Source organism: Xiphias gladius, chromosome 20, assembly GCF_016859285.1.
Source record: "Xiphias gladius isolate SHS-SW01 ecotype Sanya breed wild chromosome 20, ASM1685928v1, whole genome shotgun sequence".
Taxonomy (NCBI): domain Eukaryota; kingdom Metazoa; phylum Chordata; class Actinopteri; order Istiophoriformes; family Xiphiidae; genus Xiphias; species Xiphias gladius.
Window position 1 is genome coordinate 7,083,107 of NC_053419.1, and position 25,731 is coordinate 7,108,837.

The window sequence follows — 25,731 nt, forward strand, 5'->3', positions numbered from 1 at the left end:
GATGAAAAAAATAGCAAAGAGTAAATAGACAGTATTAAATTCAGACCAAGTTCTGGCAACTTTCAGTACTTGATAGTTTGCAATACTTTCTGCTACAGACACAATTCATTTGTTACCGAGAAAGTATTGGGGTTGAAGGTTAATATGGAGTCAGGACAAGGGAGGTCAAGTGTTTCTTATACCCTCATTCTGATCACATTTGCATGTGCTTACCAAACATTGGCATTTTGAAACGGGTGGGAAGCCTTAAAGAAATGGGTGGTGCACTTTGCCCCATTCTGACCCTAACCAGTCCATTCCTACACCTTAGAAGAAAAAAAAATGTTTTGTAGAAAAACATGTTTGTAATTCTAAAAGGAAGATATTATTTCGCAATTGATATTGAAAGTCAGGTATTGTATCAGAACTAGTGTCATTTTTCAACATCCAACTCAAAGAATAAAATCTGAACAGTAAAAATTTTAAAGAAAAGTGCTGGTGATTTTCTTTTTTCGGAGTCATTTACTCAGATACCAGCTGTTTCAGCAAATTTAAAATAAAACACCACTGTCAAAGACTAGGAACCACTCATGACCCATAAGACAAGTTACGATACATGCTATAATTACTGTACATACACCATTAAAACTGTCACCACCAACAGAAACAGCTGTTACCTGCTCTTTTTTGAGCAGCTGTTAAAACTGCCTAGACTGGCTGAGAAGCAGTAAGGAAAATAAAAGACTATATATATATATATATATATATATGTGTACACGCACACACATATACATATACATATATATATATGTACATGTTAAATTTACCTTTACATACTCAAACAGACATAAATTCACTAAAGCTCCTGTTATAGATTCATTCAAATGAGACAGACTGAGCTGAATCAAGTGTAACGTTTGCTACCTAAATATCCAACCTGCATACAAAGTATGCTGCTCTGGGAGAGAGACAGCAGAACAGATGAAAGCGTTGGAATCAAAAATTGTAGAAGAATCAGAAAGAGAGGGGGAAGTGGACTTTCTAGCAATGAAAGATTCTGGCCGCTTTCTGAAAGTGGCCCTAATCCGCTCTTAACTCCGTTACATGTGGGACACTTTCGTTTAAAAGGCGGTGATAAGCCCAACAATAGTGAGGAAAAGCCCATTCCGAATAGCATCACATTGCCGACGCACTTTAACACAATTATTAACAAACACAAAGAAGGGCAGCCACTGCATTTTGAGGGGAAACAATTTCAATTTTAGATATGGCTCCATACGGAAACTGGGCCACCGCAGGCTTTGATGTCTTAATTGTATGTGTGTGTGTGTGTGTGTGTCTGTGTGTATGTGTTTTTTTTTTTTTTTTAAATACCAAAGAAACTGAGGCTTATTGATGGAACAAAAATGTAAGAGACAAAGAGGGAGAGGAAATGGAGATGATGTGAAAGACAAAGAATTATAAAAACAAAAAAGGGGAAAATACAGAGGAAAGAGGGAAGTAACAGAGAGAAGAAGAATGAAGGGATAGAGACGAAAGCAAGATATGGCGAGAGAGAGTGACAAATGTGCCTCAGATATAGAAGAAAGAGTGACAGTGCTGAAGTAATGTGGAATCCCATGAATAGGCCTTGATTAACTGGCATGGGGTCAAAGCAGGGCCTCAGTCTGCTGGGGCCAGGCTTAGGAAAATTATGTGTGCGTGTGTGTGCGTGTGTGTGTGTGTGTGCGCGCGTGTGCAAGTGTGAGCAACTGTAATTTGCACTTCTGAGACATGAATACAGTCTGTAAGACATGATACACAACAGTCTGTCTGAGTAAGTTGGGAGTAAATACACAGAAAAACCTCATGGAACCATGTTACATGAATATGAAGGTTCTGGTTTGTGACAAGTCAGCTTAATTAATTCAGCGAAGATTTTTTGTATTTATTTGTTGCTTATTTAAATGAGTGTGTAAATAGAGTTAAATGAAAAGATCAAAACGACTGTCGTGACGGTACAAAAGCCAAAATGTAAAAAAAGCTGTGGTTCTACAGGTAGTTACATGCTGGACTGTTTCTTAGCTGAGTCCAGTGACGTCTCAGAGTTTTGTCGTCACTGTGAGGCTGCTGGACAACCAACAGACATAATCAGTGAGCTTTAGAGGTACTGGTAGGTGATTTTCTTTTTAACTGTTGGGCAGAATTAGGATAAACATTGTTGATGCTGATTCTGTGTGCTATTACCATTGGAAACTCCTGAAACCCAGAACAAAACTCCTCTATTGCGCATAATACAATTTCCCAAATTGTACAAGTAAACCAAGATATACATGAACACAGGCAGCTAATTTCAAACTAACATCGATCCTCATAATAAGGACAGTATAATAAGGTATTCCAATGCAATCCATGAATTCATAAAACCAAATGCTTGCTTCATGTTCAGTGGTATCCTGCGGCCGCCACCATAATCATACGGTTCCCGTGTGTATACTTGTGCATCCACATGGCTGTGGATGTGTGTGAAATGCATGCATGATTTGGCATTTTGTACAATAAGTGAATGTATAAACTGTACAATTATGTGACATATTTAATTGTTTAATTTTTACGATATTGTCCAAAAATCAATGTTATACTCCATGTTCTGGGGAGTAAGTAACCTTGAAGACAAAATATTTCCATATACTGTCAGTATGTACAATGGTATACATGTGAGTGCATGTGTATGTATCTGTACTATGTATGTAGTATATGTGTGTGTGTATGTGTGTGTGTATATATATATATATATATATATATATATATATATATGTATACTTTGAGTGCATGTGTGCACCTGCATATTTTTCAATCTGTTACGGGCCTCACCTGGGGGCTCACGCTGGGGCCGTAGCCCATGCCCGGCGAGTTCATGGAGTGAGGGCCCATGGGTGAGCTGATGACGGAGAAGGGGGAGGCCATGCCGTTCATGGGTGAACTCAGCGTGCTGATGGGAGAGTGAAGAGAGCCAGAGGGCCCCATGGACGTTGGGCTGAGCAGAGAAGGGTGCATTCCCCGGTGGGATGTGGGTGAGCCCAGGGGTGAGGAGGTCATCTGGCCTGAAGAATCTGTTCAGAATAAATAAAGAAAAGGAAGGATATTGAATGAAAGCATTTTATCATGAAGTGCGGAAAGCGTGGCACATTGATACCAGTGAAAAAATGATCAGTTATAATTTCTCATGATAACATCTTTATAAAAATTTGGTAAACATGATGTAGTATTTGATGTTAAAGAGGGACCTTTTCAGCAATGACACAGTTGAAAATGGATAAAAATAAACATAAATAAAACAACAACAAATGTTTGTGTACAAAGTGAGGCTGACAAAACCCCGTGCACCTTGAAACTTTCAACATAAACCTTTTGAAAACCTTGCTCTACACATTTTGATTTTTTAAAACATTTTCACACTCTGACTTGAGTTTTTCCTGAGCGGAGTGGTTGGCACCAAGAAATTCAGCACCTCTGGTGAAGTGTGAAAGCAGCTGTTGAACCTGAGAACGCTCCAGGAAAATGGACAATTCGGCAAAAACACTTGAGACAATTAAATCCGACGACAGCTCTTGTGGAAAAGAGAACAACGTAACATGAGAGTCAATGGAGGCTTTCTATCTCTACACAGTGGAGTGGGTCTCCCTCCCTGAAACCAAAGAGTCTTCACAAGTGCTTCCCTCAGGGATCTTTAAGGACAGGATGTACTATATCTATAATGCATGTGATTGATGAGAGGGGTAGTGGGCCCAGCAGCAACCATGTCTCCTAGAAATTATTTTTCGATAAAGCTGAACTGCAACAGCAAATCCATTTGGTAGGAAACATAATTGCTGGCTGGATTATGTTCAGAGGAAACATATATTTTGAATGAATGAAGAGCTGCATTTATTAATAGCAGTGAAGTTGCTTGGAGGTAGTTGGGATGGATGGTGGGTGCACAAAGCGCACAACTCTAACGCCAGAGGCCACGGTTCGCATCCAAAGCCCCGTCTATGATTAGGCTTCGGCAACAAAATGGTGGTTTTTGTTAAATGTCAATAAACACATTGTGTCTGAAGTCACTGCAAACTTTTTCTGTTTTTAACCAGATCAGGATCTTTCCCAACGTTAAAATGAGTGCCTAACCATTACTATAAAAAGTGTACTAATGCTGTAATCACTACAAGTGAGTATTGTACTGCAAGAGTGGATATTCTGGCAAAAAACAAATATGTTGTTTGTTGTTTGTCTGTGAACATTTTACTGGTACATTCAGTATTAACATATTTGCAACTTGTAATATATCCTCAATTAGGTTTCTGGAACACAATCTGGTTGCAATTATGTTTCTTACACACTGTAAGAAACATAATCGCTGATCGCTGTACACCAATCAGCCACAACATTAAAACCGGTAACTGGTTTTAATGTTGTGGCTGATTGGTGTATGTATAAAAAATTTCTGGGAGACAAGGTTGCTAGGAGAATTCAAATTACGACGTCATAGCTGAGGGGAAACGTGCAGTGAGATTGAAGTCAGAGAGAGTGATAAGGATAAAGTCATATGTATAAGAGCTCATGTTCCTTCTGTCTTTCTTCTCCCTCTTACACTTAGTCCTACTCTTTACCTTGTAGGAGTGGGCCATCTGCCCATCAGCTGTCAACGCACAGGATATGGGACAGACAGGAGTGTGAGCAAAGAAAGTAGATACTGTGGTGTGTTACTGAGAATTTGGCAACAGCATTGTATGTGCACTGATAACAAGTCCCCTCCGTCCTGTCTTGTCTTTCAACACCACCATTCACTATCTCTTACTCTTCATCTACGATCATGTCGATCTTTGCTGCTATCTGCCTTTCCTTTCTCTGTCCCTCTGCTACTTCTTCCAGAGTTTTTTCCTTATTAGTCTCCAACGGAGGGTGTTGTAAACTAATCAGATTGATAAGCCCCCTGAGACAATCTTGTGATTTTGGGCAAGACATAAAGAAACTTTACTTGACTCTTAATTCAACTTTTTAAGAATTAATTTATTCAGTACCGAGCTACAATGATTAGCTGATCAGCAAATATTTTGATAACTGGAGTAATTTTTCAAGGGAAATGCCTAGCACTTGATGGTTTTCACCTCTCAAATGTGACAATTAGCTGCTTTTCCTTGTCGTACATTATAGTGAAGTGAATTTTTTTTGGATTTTAGACTGTTGGTTGGACACTATAAGAGATGTGAAGATGTCAATTCGGACTCTGGGGCTGGCAGATGAATCTAATGAAAATTCAGTATTTGATGGTTGCAGCTCAAACTATTTTATCTACCTCTCGTTGGCAGCAGGCGTTGGCGTGTTGGACGCTATGGCAGTCTATGGAGCAGAATAAGTGAGCAGGACTGCTTCATGGCAATACAGGATTTACAGCAATTTTACATCAAAGTGAAGAATTACTGAAATTCTTCAAGTAGACATTCCCACATTAGTATTTTATCTTTTATCTGTTTCTCAATTCAATTTCCAGAAACATTTAATATACCATACAAAATTATGTATACATCATGGTGGAGCAATTTTTCCAAAATCACCCACCCCTGCAGCTGATGTAAAACAGCTTAGGTTCACCCTTGTTAGTCTGTTAGTCTGTCCTTACATACCCTCCTTTTACACCCTGTCCTGCTACAATTTTTCTCTCTCTGCAGCAGGGACATGGACTTGTTATGTAATAAGTGAGAGTGTGGCTTGTCTATCACACTCCCACGTTTCATAAGTGACTAAGTTCCTCTGTTTCCGCGCAGTGGAATAAAACTGATGGATAGCTCAATTAGTTGGCTGCAAGTAAAGAGTCCAGTTCACAGCAATATTCCTGGAGTGCATCGTCTCTGTCCCAGCACACTTTTTTTTTTTTTTTGAGTATGTGTGTGTGCTCTTTGTAATGTGTTTCTGTTGTAAAATGTCTTGTGAATGCAGGAAAAAATAAGGGGGAATCTTTGCATCTTTCTCCCCACATCAGCAGTCCAACCTAGCTGCCAGCTGAGCCAAGCCAAACACTTCCTGCACATCCTGCTTGGCTCACGAGCACTTCCTGTAAGCACACACACACACATACACACATGGCCCCCATCCATTTGAAAACAAACACACATCCTTCTTAATAAAGGGCTAACAACAGCTCGGCATCTAGCTGTATTAGTTCTGTGTTTAATCTTCTGACTGATACCCCTTAAGCTTATATCCCTCTGATTACTTTTTTTCCCCTAAAATGCGCCCACACACATAATTCCTGAAAAAATTAAATAAATAAATAAAAGCTCTCCCATAGCTAGCAATTCCCATAACCCTTCTCCAATAGGGGTTTAATTCAAGCAGATAAAGTTAACTGCGGTATTAGGGCTGCCAATCTGCCATTGTAGGCCTCAGCAGGGGGAGCTCAGAGTTCCAGCAAGGCCCCACCTCGAGATGGGCCGAGAGGTAGATCAGCCCGTTTGTGTCTCTTAATCTCCCATTCATTCCTTATGTCTCTCTCTCTTTCACACTTTTTTGGAGAAGAGGAACACCAAGGGCAGACCATTACCTGAAAAATCTCAAAAAACCCTCTCTGATGTTTTTTTTCCAGACGACCATGAAACAAGCTATGTAACTATGTGGTCATATTGTATGTGACTGGTCTTATTTGGGCAAAGCTCCCAGAACATACACATATCTCAAAGCAAAATGTGTGTGTTTGCATGTCTGTGTGTATGTTTATTCTTGTTGGAGTTGGGTTGCCAGTGTAGGATTACAGCAGGATGAAAAGGACTCTGTCCTAATCCTCCCTGGGGAGGAGAGGAGCGGAGAGGAGAAACGAAAAGATGGAGGAGGAGAGAGGAGGAAACAAGGAAAGAAGGGAAGGGGAAATGAAAAAATGTATGTGGAGAGAAGAGGAAACAAGGAGAGGACAGGAAACAAAAACACTTATGAGAAAAGGAGAGAAAGAGAGGAACTGAAGAGAGTATGAGGAGGTAAGATGAGAGGAAACAAGGAAAGGAGAGGAACAAGGACAGGAGGACAGAGGGAGGTATGGGGATGTATGAGGAGAGGAGAGAAAAATGGAGGACACAGAAACACAGGAACCAAAAAGGTGTATGAGGGAAGGAGAGGATAAGAAACAAGGAGAGGAGAGAAAAAGGGAGAGGTGAGGAGAGGAGATAGGAAAGGAGAGGAAACAAGGAGAAGAGAGGAGAAAAGGGGTAAGGAGAAGACAGGAATGGCAAGAAAGAAGCAAGTTAAGGAAAGGACAAGCAGGACAATATAAGATAATAATGAGTTCTGAGTTCTGTTACACTGACACTACTGCCTGTATTTCTTCAAATACCCGATTTCATTACAACAAGTTGAACTGGACAGTGAAATATGTTTTACGAGCAGTTTCAGAGAACACTGCAAGCTCTGTAAAAGTTTTTACTACCTGCAAACAGCATAAAATAAACATGCTTTCATGATTAGATAAGAGTGTGTATATGAAACAAATCGGTGAGCAAGGGCAGTGCAGGGGAGGAGGGGGGAATAAAAAATTATTGAAGCATCTAAGAAATGAGTGGCGGTCCTCCAAGTTTCATGAATGCCAATATGCAAAATTGTTTAAACAGGGAAGAGTGGAAAAAAAAGGAAAAAATGCTTCTGAGCGTTGTCGTTTGCAGCCTCTGCCTGTCAGTTGGCCTGGATCACTGGGTAGACAAAAGCACAACTGACAGCTACAAATAAGCAAATTAGGGCCCATCTTACTGGCAGGTGTAGACAGAGTTCCCCACTTATCACTTTTGTACTGCATACAAGCGTCTCCTATTTCTAAACAATACTTCCCTCCCTCGCTCTCGCCTTTCTTGCTCTTTTGTTCTGCCGTTGGGTGTGATTACACAGAGGAAATTTGCCAGTTTGTGTTCTGGCTGTTGCGGGCTAGTGAGCATAGAATATGATAACTGATAAGATGAAAGGAGATGGTCTTCAAAAGGGAAAATGACAGTGTATAGCGTTTGGTCAGACGTTTGAAACAACCAATATTTACGATTTTGAGACACGTGGTCTGTCCTGTTGTGATCAATGACTGTCCTTTCCAGAAAGTTGACAGCATCTGTCATTCGTTCAGTAGCAAAGGTGGAAATAGCAACAATTGTTCAGAAAGTAAAAGGAATTTTAGGGGTGATATGATTACCGTGGAAACATGGGATTGGTTGTAAGGTCGGTCTCGGCAGCATGATTTGTGGGGATCAAGTTGAAAATGTTTTAACAAAGAAAGAGAGGCAAAAAATCCACTTCAAGGCACTTTTAAGCAACTGGAAGAAAAAAAATTTATGGGGAAGGTTTGTGTGGATGGTTGGGCATACAAAGCACAGTGGCTACAGTTCATGTGCAAGTCCTCCTTTTGATTGTCAGCATAGTTCTTTTACATATGAAGATGAACAGTCTACCTTAACCCAAGAAGTTTTAGATGCCTAAAGTTAGAGGTGGAAGCTCAGAAAACTATCATATGAATTATTTTTGGAACAGTCATACAAATTGTTTTGGGAGGCAGTGAGAATCAGTTTTGTAATTTAGGCATTAAGTCTTGCTGAATGAAAACCTACGGGAGAGGGAGAGGAGCTTGGTCTGTGGTCTTTCTAGTTACACTGAGTCACTAATACTTTATGGGTTGGTAAGGGAGAGCATGTCCTGAAGGAACACAGCAGAGTGTGCACTATTTGTCAGCTAAATAGACCTTGTTATGAAAGTTGACAAACTGAAGGCTGAGAAGGCCACTGCAACACAAACCTACCTGACTTCCATCTCTCCTTACTTCTTTTTATCTGCTTCTCACAACCTCTGTCGACTGTGTGAGTCAGGTGAGACACAAGGCTTGGCGGAACAATTGTTGTCTCTGCAGAGAGGGTCCTTCCCAATTACTGGTTCCCAATTTGGCGGAGTATCAAGATACAAATGATGGGTTGGGCAATGATTAATGTGACAGAGAAGAAAGATACATACTTCTCCTCCGCAACGAGATGTTTACTTCGGTCTTTTTAAAATATATATTAAAACATATCTTATAATATATCATATCGCATAGCTTACAACTGTGATTGATTCGGCTTTTTCCCCTTTCATAATGTTGATGCAAGCTTAATCTATTTTTCTAGTTGGTGTATTTCTTGGCTATCCAACGGCATACTTTCCTCAGGGGATGGGGAACATGCCTCCCTAACTTTTGTTGTTACCGTGGGCTCAGAACACTGACCTTAACAATCACCAGCGAGTAGTGTGGCCAGTACTGTGTGACTGTGTAGAATTTTTATTACATTTTGAAACACACTCGCAATCACAAGCGTGTGCCTATGTACAGGCAGACTGATGCTCATTTTTCACTCTGCGGCGAACTCTCCTTCTCTATTATTCATTTACTAGTGCCACAGTGGAGATTTAGTGGACCACGAGGGTGTGGGATGTGGCAAAAACAGAAAGGGAGAGCTCATAAATCTCAGTAAATCACATACTTAATGTCCAATTGCCATTTTGCCTTTAAATCTCATCACTCATGACAGTCAAAAGCTCACAAAATGATGCACACAGCAGTGCCAGCTTTAGGTTATTACCGCTATAGCTTCTGTCCAATCCCATATCCTCCTGAGACTTCGTTAGATCATTCCCTCCGGCACAAACGCATAAAAATACACACACACACACACACACACACACACACAAATATCCTTGCACAAACAATGGGTTTTTGTATACCATCCTGCTGGCAATGGGTCAGCTGAGAGATGATGGCATTGGTGAGACAGCAGCTAGGAGAAAATTATCATTTCATGGATTGACTTTAGCATAAACAAAGGAGTCATGAGTCACTTGCACCTACGCTAACGCAGCCGCCCCCCCATTCAGGTGACACGCAGATATTTTTTTATTCACAGGGACGTTTTAGGAGAGGCAGGTGAGTCACTTTTTGAAGAGCATGGAGCACCACAGCAAAGTCTGGATGAAACGTTAGTCATTAGCATTTCTCTGGATGCGTTCAGAGGAAAAGATTTAACAAAAAACCCAAGAGATTTAGTCAGTTGCGCAAAAACCCAGAACCAAAAATAACACAAGAGTCAGTATAAAAGCTTCATTTTCAGGAGTTTTTACCGCTGATGTCTATATCACCATGACGAGAGCAGGCTGATGTTTTACTCTATCGTCCATGAAGCTCTGTGTTCACGTGTTTCCATGTGTGTTTCAATGATGAGATGATTATTCATCAGCTTATTGTCATCATCACACTTTCTATCTGTGGTTAAAATTAACTACTATGGTCAACATCTTTTGAGTGCTGCACATATTTGCGAGTGTGTGCATATGCATGTGTGCTCACTAATCAGGGAATGTCTTCCTACTGTCTTCCACAAAATAAACAGGTCCATAGAGTACATATGCCAGTCTGATGTGTTTACCCTATTGATAAGGGAGAGGTAATGGGAGTATCCGTCTTGGGGGAGTGTGTGTGTGTTTAGGGTTGGTGGGAGGCAGTGTAGGGGTGGGGCCATAATTGGCTGATAACATGTCAATATGTGATGTAAAACATGACGAGTGGTTGCCACAGTTTCCTTTGCACTGCACTTTTTAATATGCTCAAAAAATGTTTAATTATTTTTCAGTGAGTCTTATAATTGCTGTCTATAAATTGTCAGAAAAAGTAACAAATTGCCTTTGCATTTCCCAGAATCACTTCTAGAACAACTGCTCGAGGTCCCCTGCAGTTTCCTTCTGAGCTTTCTTGTTTAACTATGGGTGGTGCTTAAGTGAGTGGGGGAAATACAATAAATTGAATCATTGTTTTCTTCCTGTATACTTGTCATGTAGCGTACTAGAAAGCAATGTTTGTCCATTAAACAGACAAGTATTTAGAGTGGAATTTTTGGTATTATTCCGATGAGGACAGTTCTAGGTTGTGGTCAGTTGTGACTTGATGATGGTTCTTTCTTTTTGTATCTTATTTTGTCAGAATATCTCACTTATTACTACGTGACAGAAAAAAGTTCACATCTTAATATGAATATGTAAGCCTGGGACTGATCAGAAGAAATTCTGATGCAAAACAATGCACAAAAGATCCAATAACAAATCAGCGGTTGCAGATTGTAGCATTTGATCAACACCTCTGCGACTTGGAAGTGAGCATCACAGCCTTATTAAATGCACAAGGGATGCTTGATGAAGACAGTGTTTTGTTCTTAGTCATTCGTTCTCCGTGGTCTTTGTGCTTTTTATAATCCCCTCACAATTAAATACACAGTACAGGAGAAAATAATGCACGGTGTTTACAAGGTTTTTCCCCTCACTCTCATTACTTCTAATCTTATGTCCTCATTACACTAACTGATGCAAGCAAGACGGAAGGTGAAAAAAGCCACGTAGTGATGAGGGTGTTTGCTTTGACAGGAACTGCTGTCATGATGAGATATTATCAGACTGAGCAGCTGCAACTATACAGTAGCTGGATCTTTGTGTCAGATCTAATCAAAAGTATCCAAGCCTTCTTTTTACTGTCTGTTCAGGCCCCTATCTATTGGCATCCATGAACCAACTGGTAGACTAAAAGACAGAATGTAAGACCAAAAGAAAAAAGGCCTAAATGTGGGATAAGTGGCATAAAGGAACCAAAACAGGCCACCCATAATTTCACAGTAGGTGGGCCGCTAACAACCATCATTTGATACACTGTGTTGATATAACCCGATTCTTTTTGCCTGCTGAAACAACTGCCCTCATTAGAGCCTTAATTCTTTCCCTCCCGCCTCCCTCTTAGTCTTTTCTGTCTCTCATGACCTCCCTTTATTTTCCTCCCATTTCAATTCATTTCCCCAATAGCATGTGGATAAGAGCGCCAGCTCCTGGGGCACAGCGGTGCCCTCAGTGACTCTTAAGTGTCTGAAGAGGCCATGGAGCCACGGCTGGCTGTGGCTAGGTGCCAGCTAAGCCACAGATTACTGGCACTATTGCTAACTGTGCCCTGACAGCCAACACTCTGATCTGCTGATATGGCCTAATTGTTCTCTTTAGCTCAGAGGTGATATACCATCTCTCCCTAGGAGCTCAGAGCCAGAGAACCAGCTGGCTTTTGAGCAGAGCTACGCAAGACAAGGCTACAAACGGTTGCTGCAAAGTAGCAGCCTGGAAATGTTTAAGTACAAGGGAACCGATTTACTACTTGTCATATTCTAGCCTAACATATAGACTGGTTGATCTAAAAGAATTTGGGAAGAAGCAAAAGGCAGTTTGACCAATATCTGGTTGAGTAACTGGAGAAGATAAAAAAGCAAATTAAAAAAATGAAGTGATAAATGTTTGTGTTTTTATTAATGTTTCCCATTTCCTTTATCACGGTATCATACATGCAGCCGGTATAAAGGTCATTTTTGGAAGCCTTGTGCTATCACCCACTTTGATGTTTGAAAATTCCAAAATAAGCTCTGATGGTGTGCAACATACTGAGCGTATAGATGGACAGTAGGAAAGTTGATTATATTGTAGGAGTAATTAATAATTTTCTGAGAATGTTCTCATACTTTCTTTCCTGCCATGAAATATTGTTGTCCCACAAAAATACGTTAAATTCTGTACAACATCTTTACAGCCACCTTTTAAGCCCTTATAGACATTAAAAAAGTCAATGTAGGCTATGGATAGTGATGTCAAAAGTTTTTTTCAGCAAGGATAATGGAACTGTATTCAATGGATTAGAAAGTCTTGAATGTGAATGGATTACGTTGATTTGTTCTTATAGAATGAAAGGATGATCCTGAATTTTAGTTTTGCCGCAGTGGTTACAAAACTTTGTTGCAGGTGCCTACAACGATACTGGTATTATTTGGCTGTTAATAGTTGATCCAAAAAAACGTTCCAATAGCTGGTTCCAGCCAATGGAGTCCTTTGATAACATATCTTTTTTTTTTCTTTTCAATGGAGTTTTAAGTCCTGAATATAAAGATTTGTTTTTTCATTTTTAACCACTTAAAAGGATTCAGATTGCATAAGGGGATTTGATACTGGATTCAGATTTAACAAAATGCTATCAAACGCATACCCTAGATTGCCTCAGAGAGGAGTGTGGGTCTCCACTAGAGGTTTCACCTACTATAGTTCATTTGCACTACAAATATGCACCTTTCCCCTCACTGAAAAGAATTAATACATCTATTGCTACATCTGAAATTGTCAAGAGAGCAACAAGTGGCGGGTAACACACAAGATAGAAGGAGAGTAAAAACACTACTGAGAAGATGTAATATATAAATGAATAACAGCCAGCAGGATGAATGCAGCACACTGGCTGTCCTCTGGTTGGCAGCTTATGTCATGAGCAACAACTGACAATAGCAGTTGATCAAAGGCATGGCATGGAGCGATAATTACCACTGCAGCCTGTGGAGCAGCCGTCAAGAGAAGAAGATTACATTTGCAACTGATGCTCCTCTGCTCTTTTTGAGGATACATTACTTTTTCAGTAACATGGCAGCTTAGAGAGTACCAAGGGGACATGAAGTTAATAAAATCTAAGATGTTAAAGAACAACAGGCTTTTTGAATAACCTTAAGCAGAAAAAGTAGACGTTTTGGGGTGATTTTCTTTAAGTCTGCAGACTGATGATTATGTGTAGGCTTCAGCTTTGCTGGTCCTATTATCCACGTGGAACCCCTGCCATTAAGTAAATGTTTTGGCTTCTTTTTGCATTTAAAAATTAAATTAAATTCATTTAAAAATATTAAAAATCAGATTCTGGTATTGTTAAGGCCCTCTGAGCTGTCATGTCTGAGACTCTTGTATGAAAACCAAGAACCGGGGAAATGCAAGGCAGCCAGGAAGCTATGATTCATCAAGCTTCCTCTTCTGTTGCACCCAAAGATAAAATCACAACACAGGCCCTTATCTGGCTTTCTCACAGCCAAAACACACTTGAAGGCACATGGCCGAGCATATACATATACACACCAACACAAAGAGATAATAACATAAGTGCAAAACACATGACTGAGAATAATTTAACAACAGCAGCTGCAAAGAATCTGATAACTGCGTTTAATTACTTTCAAATTTTTGTCAGTTGTGTTTTCATATCTTTGACAAAATTTAATCGGGAATGGTGATGAATTACCGATTCCAAGCAAGCATCAATATTCAAGTTTCATCAAGTTTCAATATTAACCTTGGGTACGGAAATGACAGGATGATAATGTTAAGTTCACATAAATGGCCTAGCACATGACATTTTTCGAGATGTAAGCAAGAAAAGTTCCACAGACAAATAGTTCAGTCTTGACAAACCAAAGAAATGGAAATTAGGAATTGATTTCACACTTTAAACATTTTAACCTCTTGTAAGTGTTTCTGCTATACCTTCGCTTATACGACAAAAAGTATTTCCCTGCCACATGCAATGACTTGGGCAACTATTGAAACTGAACATAGCAGCGAGGTCACATTTTACAGAAATAAAGGGTTTCTAGTTTAACATAAAAGGGGGCCTAATTATATTCAATGTACCTCTTTAAGATTTTTAGGTCTTTCTAGAGGTAGCTAAACACTTAGCACTGCTTTCCCATCACACCTGGTCTGGGAATTGAGCTAGTTCTAGTGCTGGACAATAAGTCAAAACTATCAAATTACTTACATTATGGATATCTTACTGATCTTAATGTACTCATGTTGCAAATTTCAATCAACCAGTGGCCCATCATAGGTAAGGAAATATATGTCTTATCGTTGGATAGCTTTCACTGTTGGTCAAACTGTCAATGCCCAGGTTCTAATTCTACAACCTGATACACAGTAAGAGCATAGCAGGGGGTCAGACCCGAGACTGGTGGTCGCCATCTTAAACCAAAAAGGTCAGGTTAGGATCTTTTCAAAATAGAGACATGTAAATGAAGACGAGGAAAAACAGCCACTCATGGGGAGGAGTAGATGAGGAATTAATCTACAAGGTGTGTCTGCTCACTTTGTAAGTGTCTTGTTACGACTCACTAGTAATAAAGACATCAGTCTGTGGAGAATTACAAAGGAGGAAAAACAAACTGTCCCTTTCCTCTGGTGACATCAGGAAGAGGAATTTGCCACTTGATGACTTGTTCAGAAGCAGCAGATGATTGACAACTTCCATTTTTTTTTTTTATCAAGGAGGCACTGAAACACATCAAAAGCTGAGTGCTGTGTGTCTAATGTGCGTGTGTGATCTTGGACAACACTTGGATTGGGCCCAAGGCAGATGCTGGTGAACACACCGCCCCATGTTCAACCCCCTGGATGTGGAGAGGCATCATGGCCCATAAAAATGGTTACTGTTCTCTTCCACAAAGATGTGGGTGTTCAGATGTGATTTAAGACAACAGATCCTTTTCAGTTTGTGTCAGCTAAAGAAAAAGACGCAGTTTCACATTTAGGTTTTGGGTCACAGAAATAGAATCAGAGCCTTTTTTCAGCATTAATTTATTGACTTTATTACAAGCCTTTGAGCCCCCCCCCCCGTTTCTTTCATTTTTTCCCTCTGATTATTATTCTTTTGTTCTAGGCTGTGAGGTGCTGGTCTGTTTGTAATGAAATCCAAATGGAGCAGGTTCTGGCTCCTGGCCTTGAGCTGAAAATGCACCCCCTCCCTTCTCCCTCTGGGGAACAAGCCTGAGATAAAGGGAAATGGGAGGATGGGCAGAGACAGATTGATCAATACATTACATGAACACACAGAAAGAGAGATAGAGAGATTTATAAACTGATAAGAGAAATTCAGACAGGGAGCAGGAGGAAAAGAAAGCGCGATAAAGTCTTTCAGAGAAAGCTCGAGATCATGGGGGCCAGTTGGAGGGAATAAGATGGGAGGGGGGGTCAGCGGCGATGGGAAACTATGTGTGTACGTGCTGCAGGAAGAGGCCTCGCAAGCCAGGGGGAACACACGCGCCTCAATACAAGTAGGGTGGGTGTGGGGGTGGGGGGTTGTATGTCCTGAGAGTGTGTGGTCTGTTTGTGATTGTCACTGGATGAGTGTACTTTGGAACGGTGCATCGACTCACAGCAAACAAAAAACACAAAATCCTGCAGGGTGGGGGCGGAATATGGGAGGGACACTGTATCCAAGATAAATAAACAAAATCATGAAAATATAGTTGACTGATGAGGCCCGACCTTAACAGCCACCACCCCCTCATCCACCCCTCCTTTTGCTCGATTGCACACAGACAGTCTGTCTAGTACACACAAAATCAATTAACTTTTGGCCCATTATCAACAAATTAAGTCACATGGAGAACTCAAAAAGCTTAAGTCAACAGCGTAACCTTACTCCATTGAATGCCCTGTCTCAAATGCATATTTCATGGCAAGTCTCAAACATGCTCCTTACTAACACTCTGCAAAAAAAAGAAAAAAAAGAAATCATCTTAAAACGTTTTAGTCTGTTATTAAGTCCTAAAAGTTGGATTTTTATCCGTCAACTGAAAAAAATCTAAACCCATACCTGTTTTTTCCAACCACTGGTGCAAAATTTAAAGATATTCAATCTACAATAATGTAAAACAGAGAAAATCAGCAAATCCTCACACTTGAGAAGCTGAAAATTGTCATTTTTGCTTGAAAAATATCTTAAAAGATCACTTGATTATCATGACCTATTTGTAAGTCGACTAAACCATAAATCACCTCCTTGTTTCAACATTATTTCCATTACAAATCAGCTTGTTTCAACAATTATCTGGAAGCGAACATCAGTATCTCGAAAGAAGATAGATTAGGGCATGTCGCTGCGCAGGTTTTAAGAAAAAGAAACCAAGATTTTTAAGATTAAGATTTGTGCAGCGATTGTTTTTCTTACTAATGCCTGCTGTATGAGTCTTTTCTGCCAGAGTAGAATGATCATGACTGACTTAAACTGTCTCTGAGTCTAAACAGATGTTTTTTAGGGAGGCGTCAGATCAATAAAGGACATGGCTCTCAATGGTGAATTACCAGCGTGGGTCATACTTCATGGGGTTGGAGACATGTTTTGGAAAAAGAAATCCCCAAAGGTAGTCAACTGAAGTGTCATGAGCATCAGCAGGCCCTTAAGTGGAGCTGGCATCCATGTGGATGAGAGCCTACGGTTGTATGTCACTTTATCTCTCCCTGGTTTTCTTGTTCTCGTGTTTAATTTTCTCCTCTCTGTCCCTGTTTCCTTCAATTTCTTTCCACATCTTTCCTTCTGCCTTCTTTGCTCATCAGAGGGACTCCCCAGAGGTGAAGGATAATCCCAGTTTGGAGCAGCAAGTCTTTCATGTCCTGGGAAGACGCAGTGGCGAAAGTGTTGCCAGTTCTCTTTCCTCTCTACAGATACCTGCATTAGTTTCCCAACCTTGCTTTCTCTCTTTTTCTATCTGCCTCCCCTCTCTCTTCCTTACCCCACTCATGTTTTCATCCATGTTTATGTTCTCTTTCATTATGGAGCCCACTGGTTCTGCCAGGGACATGACTACCACTACTAATTTGTGTTTAAAACACACACACCCAGGGAGTCGATCCATCTTCAGGTGTTGGAGTTCAACAACAGCACTGAGTGCGGCTTCGCTCTTTTGTGTGCTCTGGATACTTCTGAAGAGCCCCAGGAGAAAGGTTACTTCAGAGGAGTGCACCGCAGAACCCCAAAGCAAAATAGTTACACTCTGGCTAAGAAGTTTTGAATCAAGGGCTTGTAAAAGACATTTTTATTTTTTAAAACAAGTTAACATGATGAAACCTTAGCAGCTTGTCCGTGTGCCGTAACAATCCAACCTCTATCTACCGATCTTCAAATCAATTGTGGACCGGACCTTCAGCCCGACCTCTACCCCTAAATAAGATTCTTACTTTGAACTTACTCAGTTAAAAGTAGCCTTACCTAGGCTAAATAGGGACTTTCTTCAAATCAGACCACAACAGAATACATTATAAAACACACTTACAAATGAACTGTTCAGTTGGGTTATACCATTGCCCACTCAAACTCACACATGCATGTGTCAGCAGGTGCTTAAATGCAAAGGTTTATAGGCCCTCTTTTAGAGTGTATAATTATGTCAACAATTAGTACTGTATCTACCAATTAACAGAAGGCTAAAACACATAAACAAAGACCATCAGAAGCAGATACCAGACAATTTCATGGATGCCACTATTCTTACAAAATTAAGTTATCATACAAAAACAGACATCACATAAATTCACTAACTCCTATTGTAACAACAAAACAGTACCAAAAGACTACATCTGCTATATGATATAAGCAACATATTTATATGGAAGAAAAAGTTATACGTGATCATGTCCGCACTTCTCAGCTGTACATACAGACACAGGCAAAGCTTTCACACTTTTAAAAGGCAACAAAATGAGTCATTCTTCCAGAGTCTCACCCCTAAACAATGATCCCTCAGTACTATCAAAAGGTTGCTTTACTGCAAGGAACTTTTTCCGATGATGCAATGATGCAACGCACATTTGCTGTTACATTTGTGCTTGGAAAGTCCTTTTCTGGAAGGTCCGATCCCCAGTGAAAAAATCCATATTTCTTTTTGCCTGTGCCTCTCTCATGGCCTGGATGCCCACGAATTAGGTGTTGGGACTGGCTTCATGACAGAGGCCAAATAAAGTGGGTGTTATGATTGGCATGGACAGCCACGCTTGAGAGAAACAGGTGTTGTTCATTGGCTCACACTGATGTGCCCATAGCTGTGGAGCCTTGCGATTGGTGGAGGAAAGAAACCACCGCTCTGGGAGGAAGCTTGCTGATGCCGGGCATGTTTGTGGGCACGGGTTGGCCAAGGCAGAGGGTGGGGAGGGTGAAGGGGGAGAGGGCGCCACAGAGTACAGACCACCTGGATCACGGGCCTCAAAGGCCGGCCTGACAGAGTCAATCTGAACAACGGTGAACAGAAGACAGCCAGTCTGCTGACTTCCCCTCTCTTGCATTTTCACTGGCAGCTTTCCAACAAACACATGCTGTCCAGCAAGACTTTCAAAAGGAGCTTCAGCTCGGGTTTTTCCACCAAGCTGAGGGTTTCTTTTTTTTTTTTTTGTTTGGCTCTGCCCAGGAAAAGGAGCAAGTAGATTAAAAGGCTCAAAAACACCAAGAATAGTTAAGAAACATTATTATTTAGTGCAAGTCTACAAGGATAGTGATGTGATCAAGGGCTAACAAATAGGATGCACTCAAGAAACATACATTGCTCATACATTGAATTTTATCATGTTCAGTTGTTACTGTATAAAATCACTGTTTGGAGATACTGGGATTACAACCCTAAAGAATGGAAAAATAGCCATTACAAAATATTACTGAGTCATTTCTGTTTATTATTTAATCCTAAATTATCTAAGTAAAAAAGGTGGAAAAAATCTGCTAGTACAGTTTAATAGTTCAGCCTGTTATTTCAGCCAATTTTCTAGAAATTACTTTATGCCTTGAAAAAAGAACAAAGTATAAAATACGGTATATGTATAAAATATGGCAGGTAAAAAAAAAAAAAAAATGAGACAAAGGATTTTAGAAAACAGTTAAACACGTCCCTTTACATTGGGAACGGTTTGAATTCGTCTTACTCCAAAAGTTAATTTTTTGCTTTTTTTTCTTGTTTAGACACTTTAAGGCCTAAAATATAGACAAAAATGACACAATAAGGAGCTTTTTGTACTGTCGACAAAACAAAATTTGTGGGACAACGGAGTTCATGTTTCTAAAAGCGCTTACAGGAGCGTGGCAGTTTGAAAGGGTTGAAAGTGTATTCATGCTTTTTAAGGCTCACAAAGGCTGTCACACATTACTCCCTAGCTTCTGTCATCCCCCAGCCTCCCGACTCAGCCCTTTACACTATGGAGCGAGGCTGACCTGGGCTGACCCAGACACCCGGCCTCTGTCAAGTCACGGCAAGGGCTTCAGACTCGGTGCAACAGGAGTTATTTCTGCACTAAAGTCTCAGTTTTTCTTCCTTTATCTTCTAATCTACACCCCTTTTTCCTAATATTCCTATCTTTCTGTGCTTTGACAAGTTATTTTTCCTGGCCTTTTGACCCTGCATCCTCTTCTATGAGGTCATTCAGCCATGACTAACAGTGGTCCTTAGGGAAAAGAGGTTGTGGGATTCCTTTTCTTTTTCTTGCTGCCTCCAAGGGTACTGCGGTGGGGGGGGCATCCAAACATCAACAGAGGAGAAAGGCTCAGCCAAGTTAGCGGACTAATGGGAGAGGCCACTGACAGATAACTCACACACAAAGACACAGCTCCTCATTACCACACACATGCTGCAGTGTTTTATTTGGACTCAAATCCATGCGATAGGCTGAGTCTCAGATGCCTGACTGCCTATCTCTCTTCAGCCGAGAGAATCTCCGTCCTCTCGCCATGGGAGTTTCAGAGCAGGACGGTGAGGAGGACAGGACTCTCGCGGTCATACGTTGCCTCTTGAGATAAGTCATGAATCTTTCACAAATGCACACACACAAACACACGCACACACACACACACACACACACACACACACACACACACACACACACACACACACACTGACATTCCACCCACAGAGACATGATTAACATGCCAATTAGACCAGGAAGCAACAGGCCTCAAAGGCCTCCCTTCTTTTTTTTTTTTTAGCCATAAATAGAATTCAAACACACATGCAAATACACTGTACAGACAACGCAATGCATGAAAGCACATTGCGCACAGGCATGAATGCATAAACATATAGATACCATGAAATGATCAACTGATTCTTCATTCCAATACCCACTTCCATCCACCCACACATAATAAACAGATTTAGACTGTAATAACAGACATGATTTCCCTCTCATTTGCTTCCTGTAACCAAGTATCTGACAACATTTCAAGCTTGCAGAGCTCGAAGTGATGTCTTCAAAATGCTTGTTTTGTCTTGACCAAAAGTACAGAAAGCCCAAATACACTCATTTTGCAAAAGAGAAAACCTAATCTATTATAAAAATCAAGAAGTGATCCATCAACTAACATTTTCAACAGTATTATAGCGGAGTTATAACAGTTGGGTTTTTAATATGTTTTTCAGAGATTAAAAAATTGGAAAAAACTCGAAGATGACACCACAGATTCTGGGAAGTTACAATGGGTAGTTGACATTTTACAGATTAATCAATTAAATTTCAAATATTCAATAGAGTCACTGGTTAGGAAAATAATCATAGTCATGTCTCCTCTGTGGAATATGGTACGGAGTGACATGCAGCAGCATCATCTGAGGGACAGACACTCAGATGAAACAATCTGAGCCCTGAGAGCTGTGCTGCGCGGTTCGGCCTGACGCTGACTGATAGCTGGCTGTGGATCCTGAGGGGCATCAGGAGTTTAATCACCCATAACCGCAATTACAGACATACACGTCAGACTCATAAAGCACTGAAACAAGATGAGTGCCTCCCTCCTCTCCTCCCCTTGGCGCACATCAGCCAAATTCTACTAACACTCAAGGAGGAGCGAGGGAGCTGAATGCATAAGCTCAGAGTGAGAGAGATTCTTACCTAGTGCATTGCATTACAGGGAAAATTGTGGCGCATTAATTAGTGCTTTTAATACACTTACGAGCCATAAAACAAATTGTTATGCACTCAATGTGTAGTAGTGATGCCTTGTTGTCAAAGTGAAGAGGTGTGTCCTGTTTCTACTTTCGATACGTGAAGATCTCTAAGAACCTTGAAATACAAGATTCAAAGGACTGAACTGCTGCATCAGTGATTGCACAAAAAAAACATTAACATATCAAATACGCAAAGCCACATACACACACTTATACCTAAAGTGTGCATGTGGCTGTGCATACGAGCACACATTCTTAATGATCACATAAAAGCACACAGTATACCGTAAGACAGGCCTTAGGATGGATTAAGATGCAAGCCTTTATCAGTGGGTTCCCACAATCCCCAGTAGAATATCTCAGCTTTCTCTCTTTTTTTTCCTTTTTCCACTTCCCCCATACCTCAGGGATAGTGCTTGGAGAAAAAAAAAAAAAAAGAAGAGGAAGAGAATGATGGAGGATGGTAGAAAAGGAAACATACTTGAACAAGTATGCTAATGGTAAGGCCACGGGCAGGAGGTCAGCTCGTTTTACAACCCTGCTGCTTGAAAGCAAAGCAGCAAACAAGATTCAAAGTCATCCTTGTGGTAATAATAAGTCAAGCACAAAAGTGCATAATGAAGGGGAAGATTAGCTCTAGTAGGTGAATGGGATAGACTGCCAGGGTCACCAGGTCAAATGGCTGTCATCTGCAGAGGGTTGACAGGATAGTGAAGAAGGCATCACATGATGGAGCAGATTAACTCTTAAGTCTTCTTCTATACTGGCCATGCAGTGAAAGCAGCATGGTAGCAGCAGCTGCAGTTATCCATCACTTTCTACACTGGATCTGTTAGAGCCCCACAGTACTGCTGGGCTCTAACAAATGTTTGGCAGCTCTCATGGTCCAATGCACAACCACAGATGTTTGTATGCGGGGATAAAAATATATCTGAAGCAAAAAACATAGTTCAGGTTGTGTTTACAACCATCAACTACAACTAACAATGATGTTCATTGTTTTCGTGTTTAGACTGTAATACAGTGAAAGAGCCCAAATCCAGAACCCAAGGTGACACCTTGAAGTTTCAGTCACAAAGCCAAAAGAATTCATCTTAAAAATATGAAAAAACTGAGAAAGGCAACAAATTCTCACATCTGAAAATGTCACAATACTGCAGAAAGCACAATACACAACATGTATGTCTAGTCTACCACCAATAGATTACAAGACAATTTACACCTTTACTCTATGATGTGCAGTGAAGTGAAGATTAGAGACAAGCCTCAGAGACCAACTTTGAACTCCAGTGTTGACCAGGTGGAGCAGCATGTCACAAGATCGCCAAAGCATTTAATGGATGAAACAGTGGCTGCACAACGCTGCTCTGTCTCCCACACAAGGGCCCCTCAATAAATAAGCCCCCCTCCAGCCAGAGGTGATGAAACTATATGGACATGAACAATGGAGGAAAAAATCCCTTTTTCCCCTCATCATCCCCACACACACAGACCTGAGTGTTTTTCTCTGCTATCGTCAGTGAAACCTTCCCACATGATCGGCTGCGATTGAGTCGTCAGCTGCACAATGATCCGAGATAAAGAGGGTGAGCTGCTCTGTGTGTGAAAGGTCAACGTTCTTTTTGGGCGCAAGCAAGCACACACTGTGTAAACAGGACAGGCAGAGGGATCAATCACATAGACCATATTTATTGGCTTAGTTGGCCGAGAAGTACATCCGCTGGAAAAGGATTCAGGACTAATTGCATGGAGAAAAAGAGGAAGAGAGACAGAAGAGGGAGAAGAAAACACAGAAAGAGGGAAAAGGCAAATGGTGAGAAGGAATAAGAGGGAAGAAAAGGATGGAGAGGCAAAATTGAGACAGAAAATATCTTTCTATCCACCTGTTTTTATGCATAATTTTAATTTAAAATCCCAGAATGGAAATGCCAGAAATTTTATTCAAATCCAAAATATATATTAAAAAAAAGAAAAACACTTAACTCGATCAAGGGTACACATAGGTGCACATATATTCCATCTTAGTTGGGCAGCAGCCATCAGAACAACTGGTGCTCGAATCAACTATAATCTTGTCACGTCCTCTTGAATATATTCACATAAAGATAGTTGATGGAAACACACTGGTTCACATTTTATTTTGCTGAAATTTCAGAAATTTGCTTCCAGCTTAGGCAACATTTTCACAGAAGTATAACCAGAGACAGATAGAGAGGCAAGCGGTCTGGCTGATCCTCTGATGCATCATTAGCAGCAGCGCGGCGTCTTAGTTACACTGAGAAATTGCTGTGCAATTCACAGCTTAATGAGGGAAACCGGGAAGGAATATCAAACACTCTGTCACGCTATGCAGGCTTCATAGAAATGACACTTGGAGATATGAAAATATTATGACATGCTCCATGAAAGAAAATAAATAAAATGCTGTCTTTGAGCACATTGGCTAAATGTGCTTCTTATCATGTATGATTGGAGGTTTGTAAATTCATGCTGACTGAATGCGATTCTAATTTCCCCTCATTTCTGAAGCGTGGCTTCCCTTCAGCTTCCCCGCAGGACACAAACAGGAAGACAGGGCCCTTAGTCTTCCTGGTTTTTGTTGCGCTAAGGGACCTGTAATATAGAACATGGAAGTAAACACGCAGAGGAACGACAAACTTGCACTGTCTTATGCTGTACACAGGTACAGATTTGACCCTTGATTACGTAGTACACCTATACCCATCAAGTGTGAATGATGGAAGCAGCAGCAAATTTGAAACTGAGCTACATTTGACAAAGTTTCTACAACAGAAAAAAAAAAACATCATCAACTGTAATTGCATGTTATTCATGAAATACAACACTGGAATAATTTTAGTAAGACACACACAACAATCCTTGACTAACAAATTGGCATTCACATTAATCAGTGAGACCCGACAAGTCACCCACACATTTCTCCTCTGACGGAGTCTAAAGGAAGGAAGGTGGTTGCATCATTCTGAATGTAAGTGCGATTTGATGTACAGAATAAAGTAGCAGATAAAACATCCTGAATGATATATTAGTGTCAGCATATGCATCTGGCAAAGAGATGATATAAGAGATGTTGCTTAGTCACTTTCATGTACACCTTTTCTTCCTCCTCAAGCCACTGCTCCACATTTACTGCATCTTTGAAGAATATTTTGAGATCCTAAATAAAGGAAAGCCTCCTCTCCTGATACACCACAAGCAGCCCCAACAACTGATTCTCCAGTGCTAAGTTGTAAAAGCTCTCTTGTCGATGTTTGAACTTGGTTTTCCCTGTTTATTAAACATAAATCTGTTCTGCCAGTAATCTGGACATCGCTCTGCCTCCCTGCGTGCTCTTGTATGTGAATTTTCCCTGGAATCTTTCAATATTTGCTATGGAACAGTCTGTGAAAACTCCCCTGCTGTTGTTAATGTCATCCAGACCTTCAATCCACTGGATATTCTGTACATTTGTACTGAAATGTTTTATGGGCCTGCTTTCACATCAGTCTGATCAGGGACAATTCCTTGCAAAGGAGCTTTGAGAACAGTCATGTAGACATCATGTGGTTCTGCTTGTCCTGACATGTTACCACTGATGTGTCTGTCACCGCATCGGTCAAACTCTGACTGATGGGAGTGTGTTTCACATCTGACAGCAATGTTATTGTTCTGAGTAATGTCTAATACTGTTCTGATGAAATTGACTTTCTTTCTTGAGGGGGCTAGGCGACCTCGACTGAGTAGACAAAGAACGCTGTTTTTTTCTTCATTTGAACAGCACGTCAAAGGGCTGATTGACATGGGACAGAAACTGGGGAAACTGTTACGTGGTCACTTGGGCCCAGTGTCCAGCTCATCATCCCATCTAACATATCGGGTATCATTCTGTAAATCCAAACCATAAATCAATCTACCCAGGCTAATGTCAAGAAGGGCTTTTAGTGTTATTAAGACTTCAAGTTGATACTAACATAACTCATATTTATGAAGTACTCCAGTGACATAAATGTGAATTCAAGCCTCCACGAGAGTCAGAATGGGAACCGTTATGGATGATCACATCACTCCTGTGGGGCCCCGCTGACCAATTAGACACAAAATCAGCCCGCAAGATGAAAGATGTCCCAGCCAACCAAAAAGAGAGGTGGGGGGGGGGACTGACAAA

At 40.7% G+C, this 25,731-nt stretch overlaps 1 protein-coding gene across 2 annotated transcripts in view; it reads right to left on the minus strand.

Moving 5' to 3' along the window:
* rxraa (retinoid X receptor, alpha a) overlaps positions 1–25,731 on the minus strand; it is a 111,659-nt gene that overhangs the window by 39,219 nt on the left and 46,709 nt on the right. For both annotated transcript variants that reach the window (XM_040157329.1, XM_040157330.1), the window contains exon 3: positions 2,833–3,071. In XM_040157329.1, the coding sequence (XP_040013263.1) occupies positions 2,833–3,071 (239 nt within the window). The remainder of the gene's footprint in view (positions 1–2,832; positions 3,072–25,731) is intronic.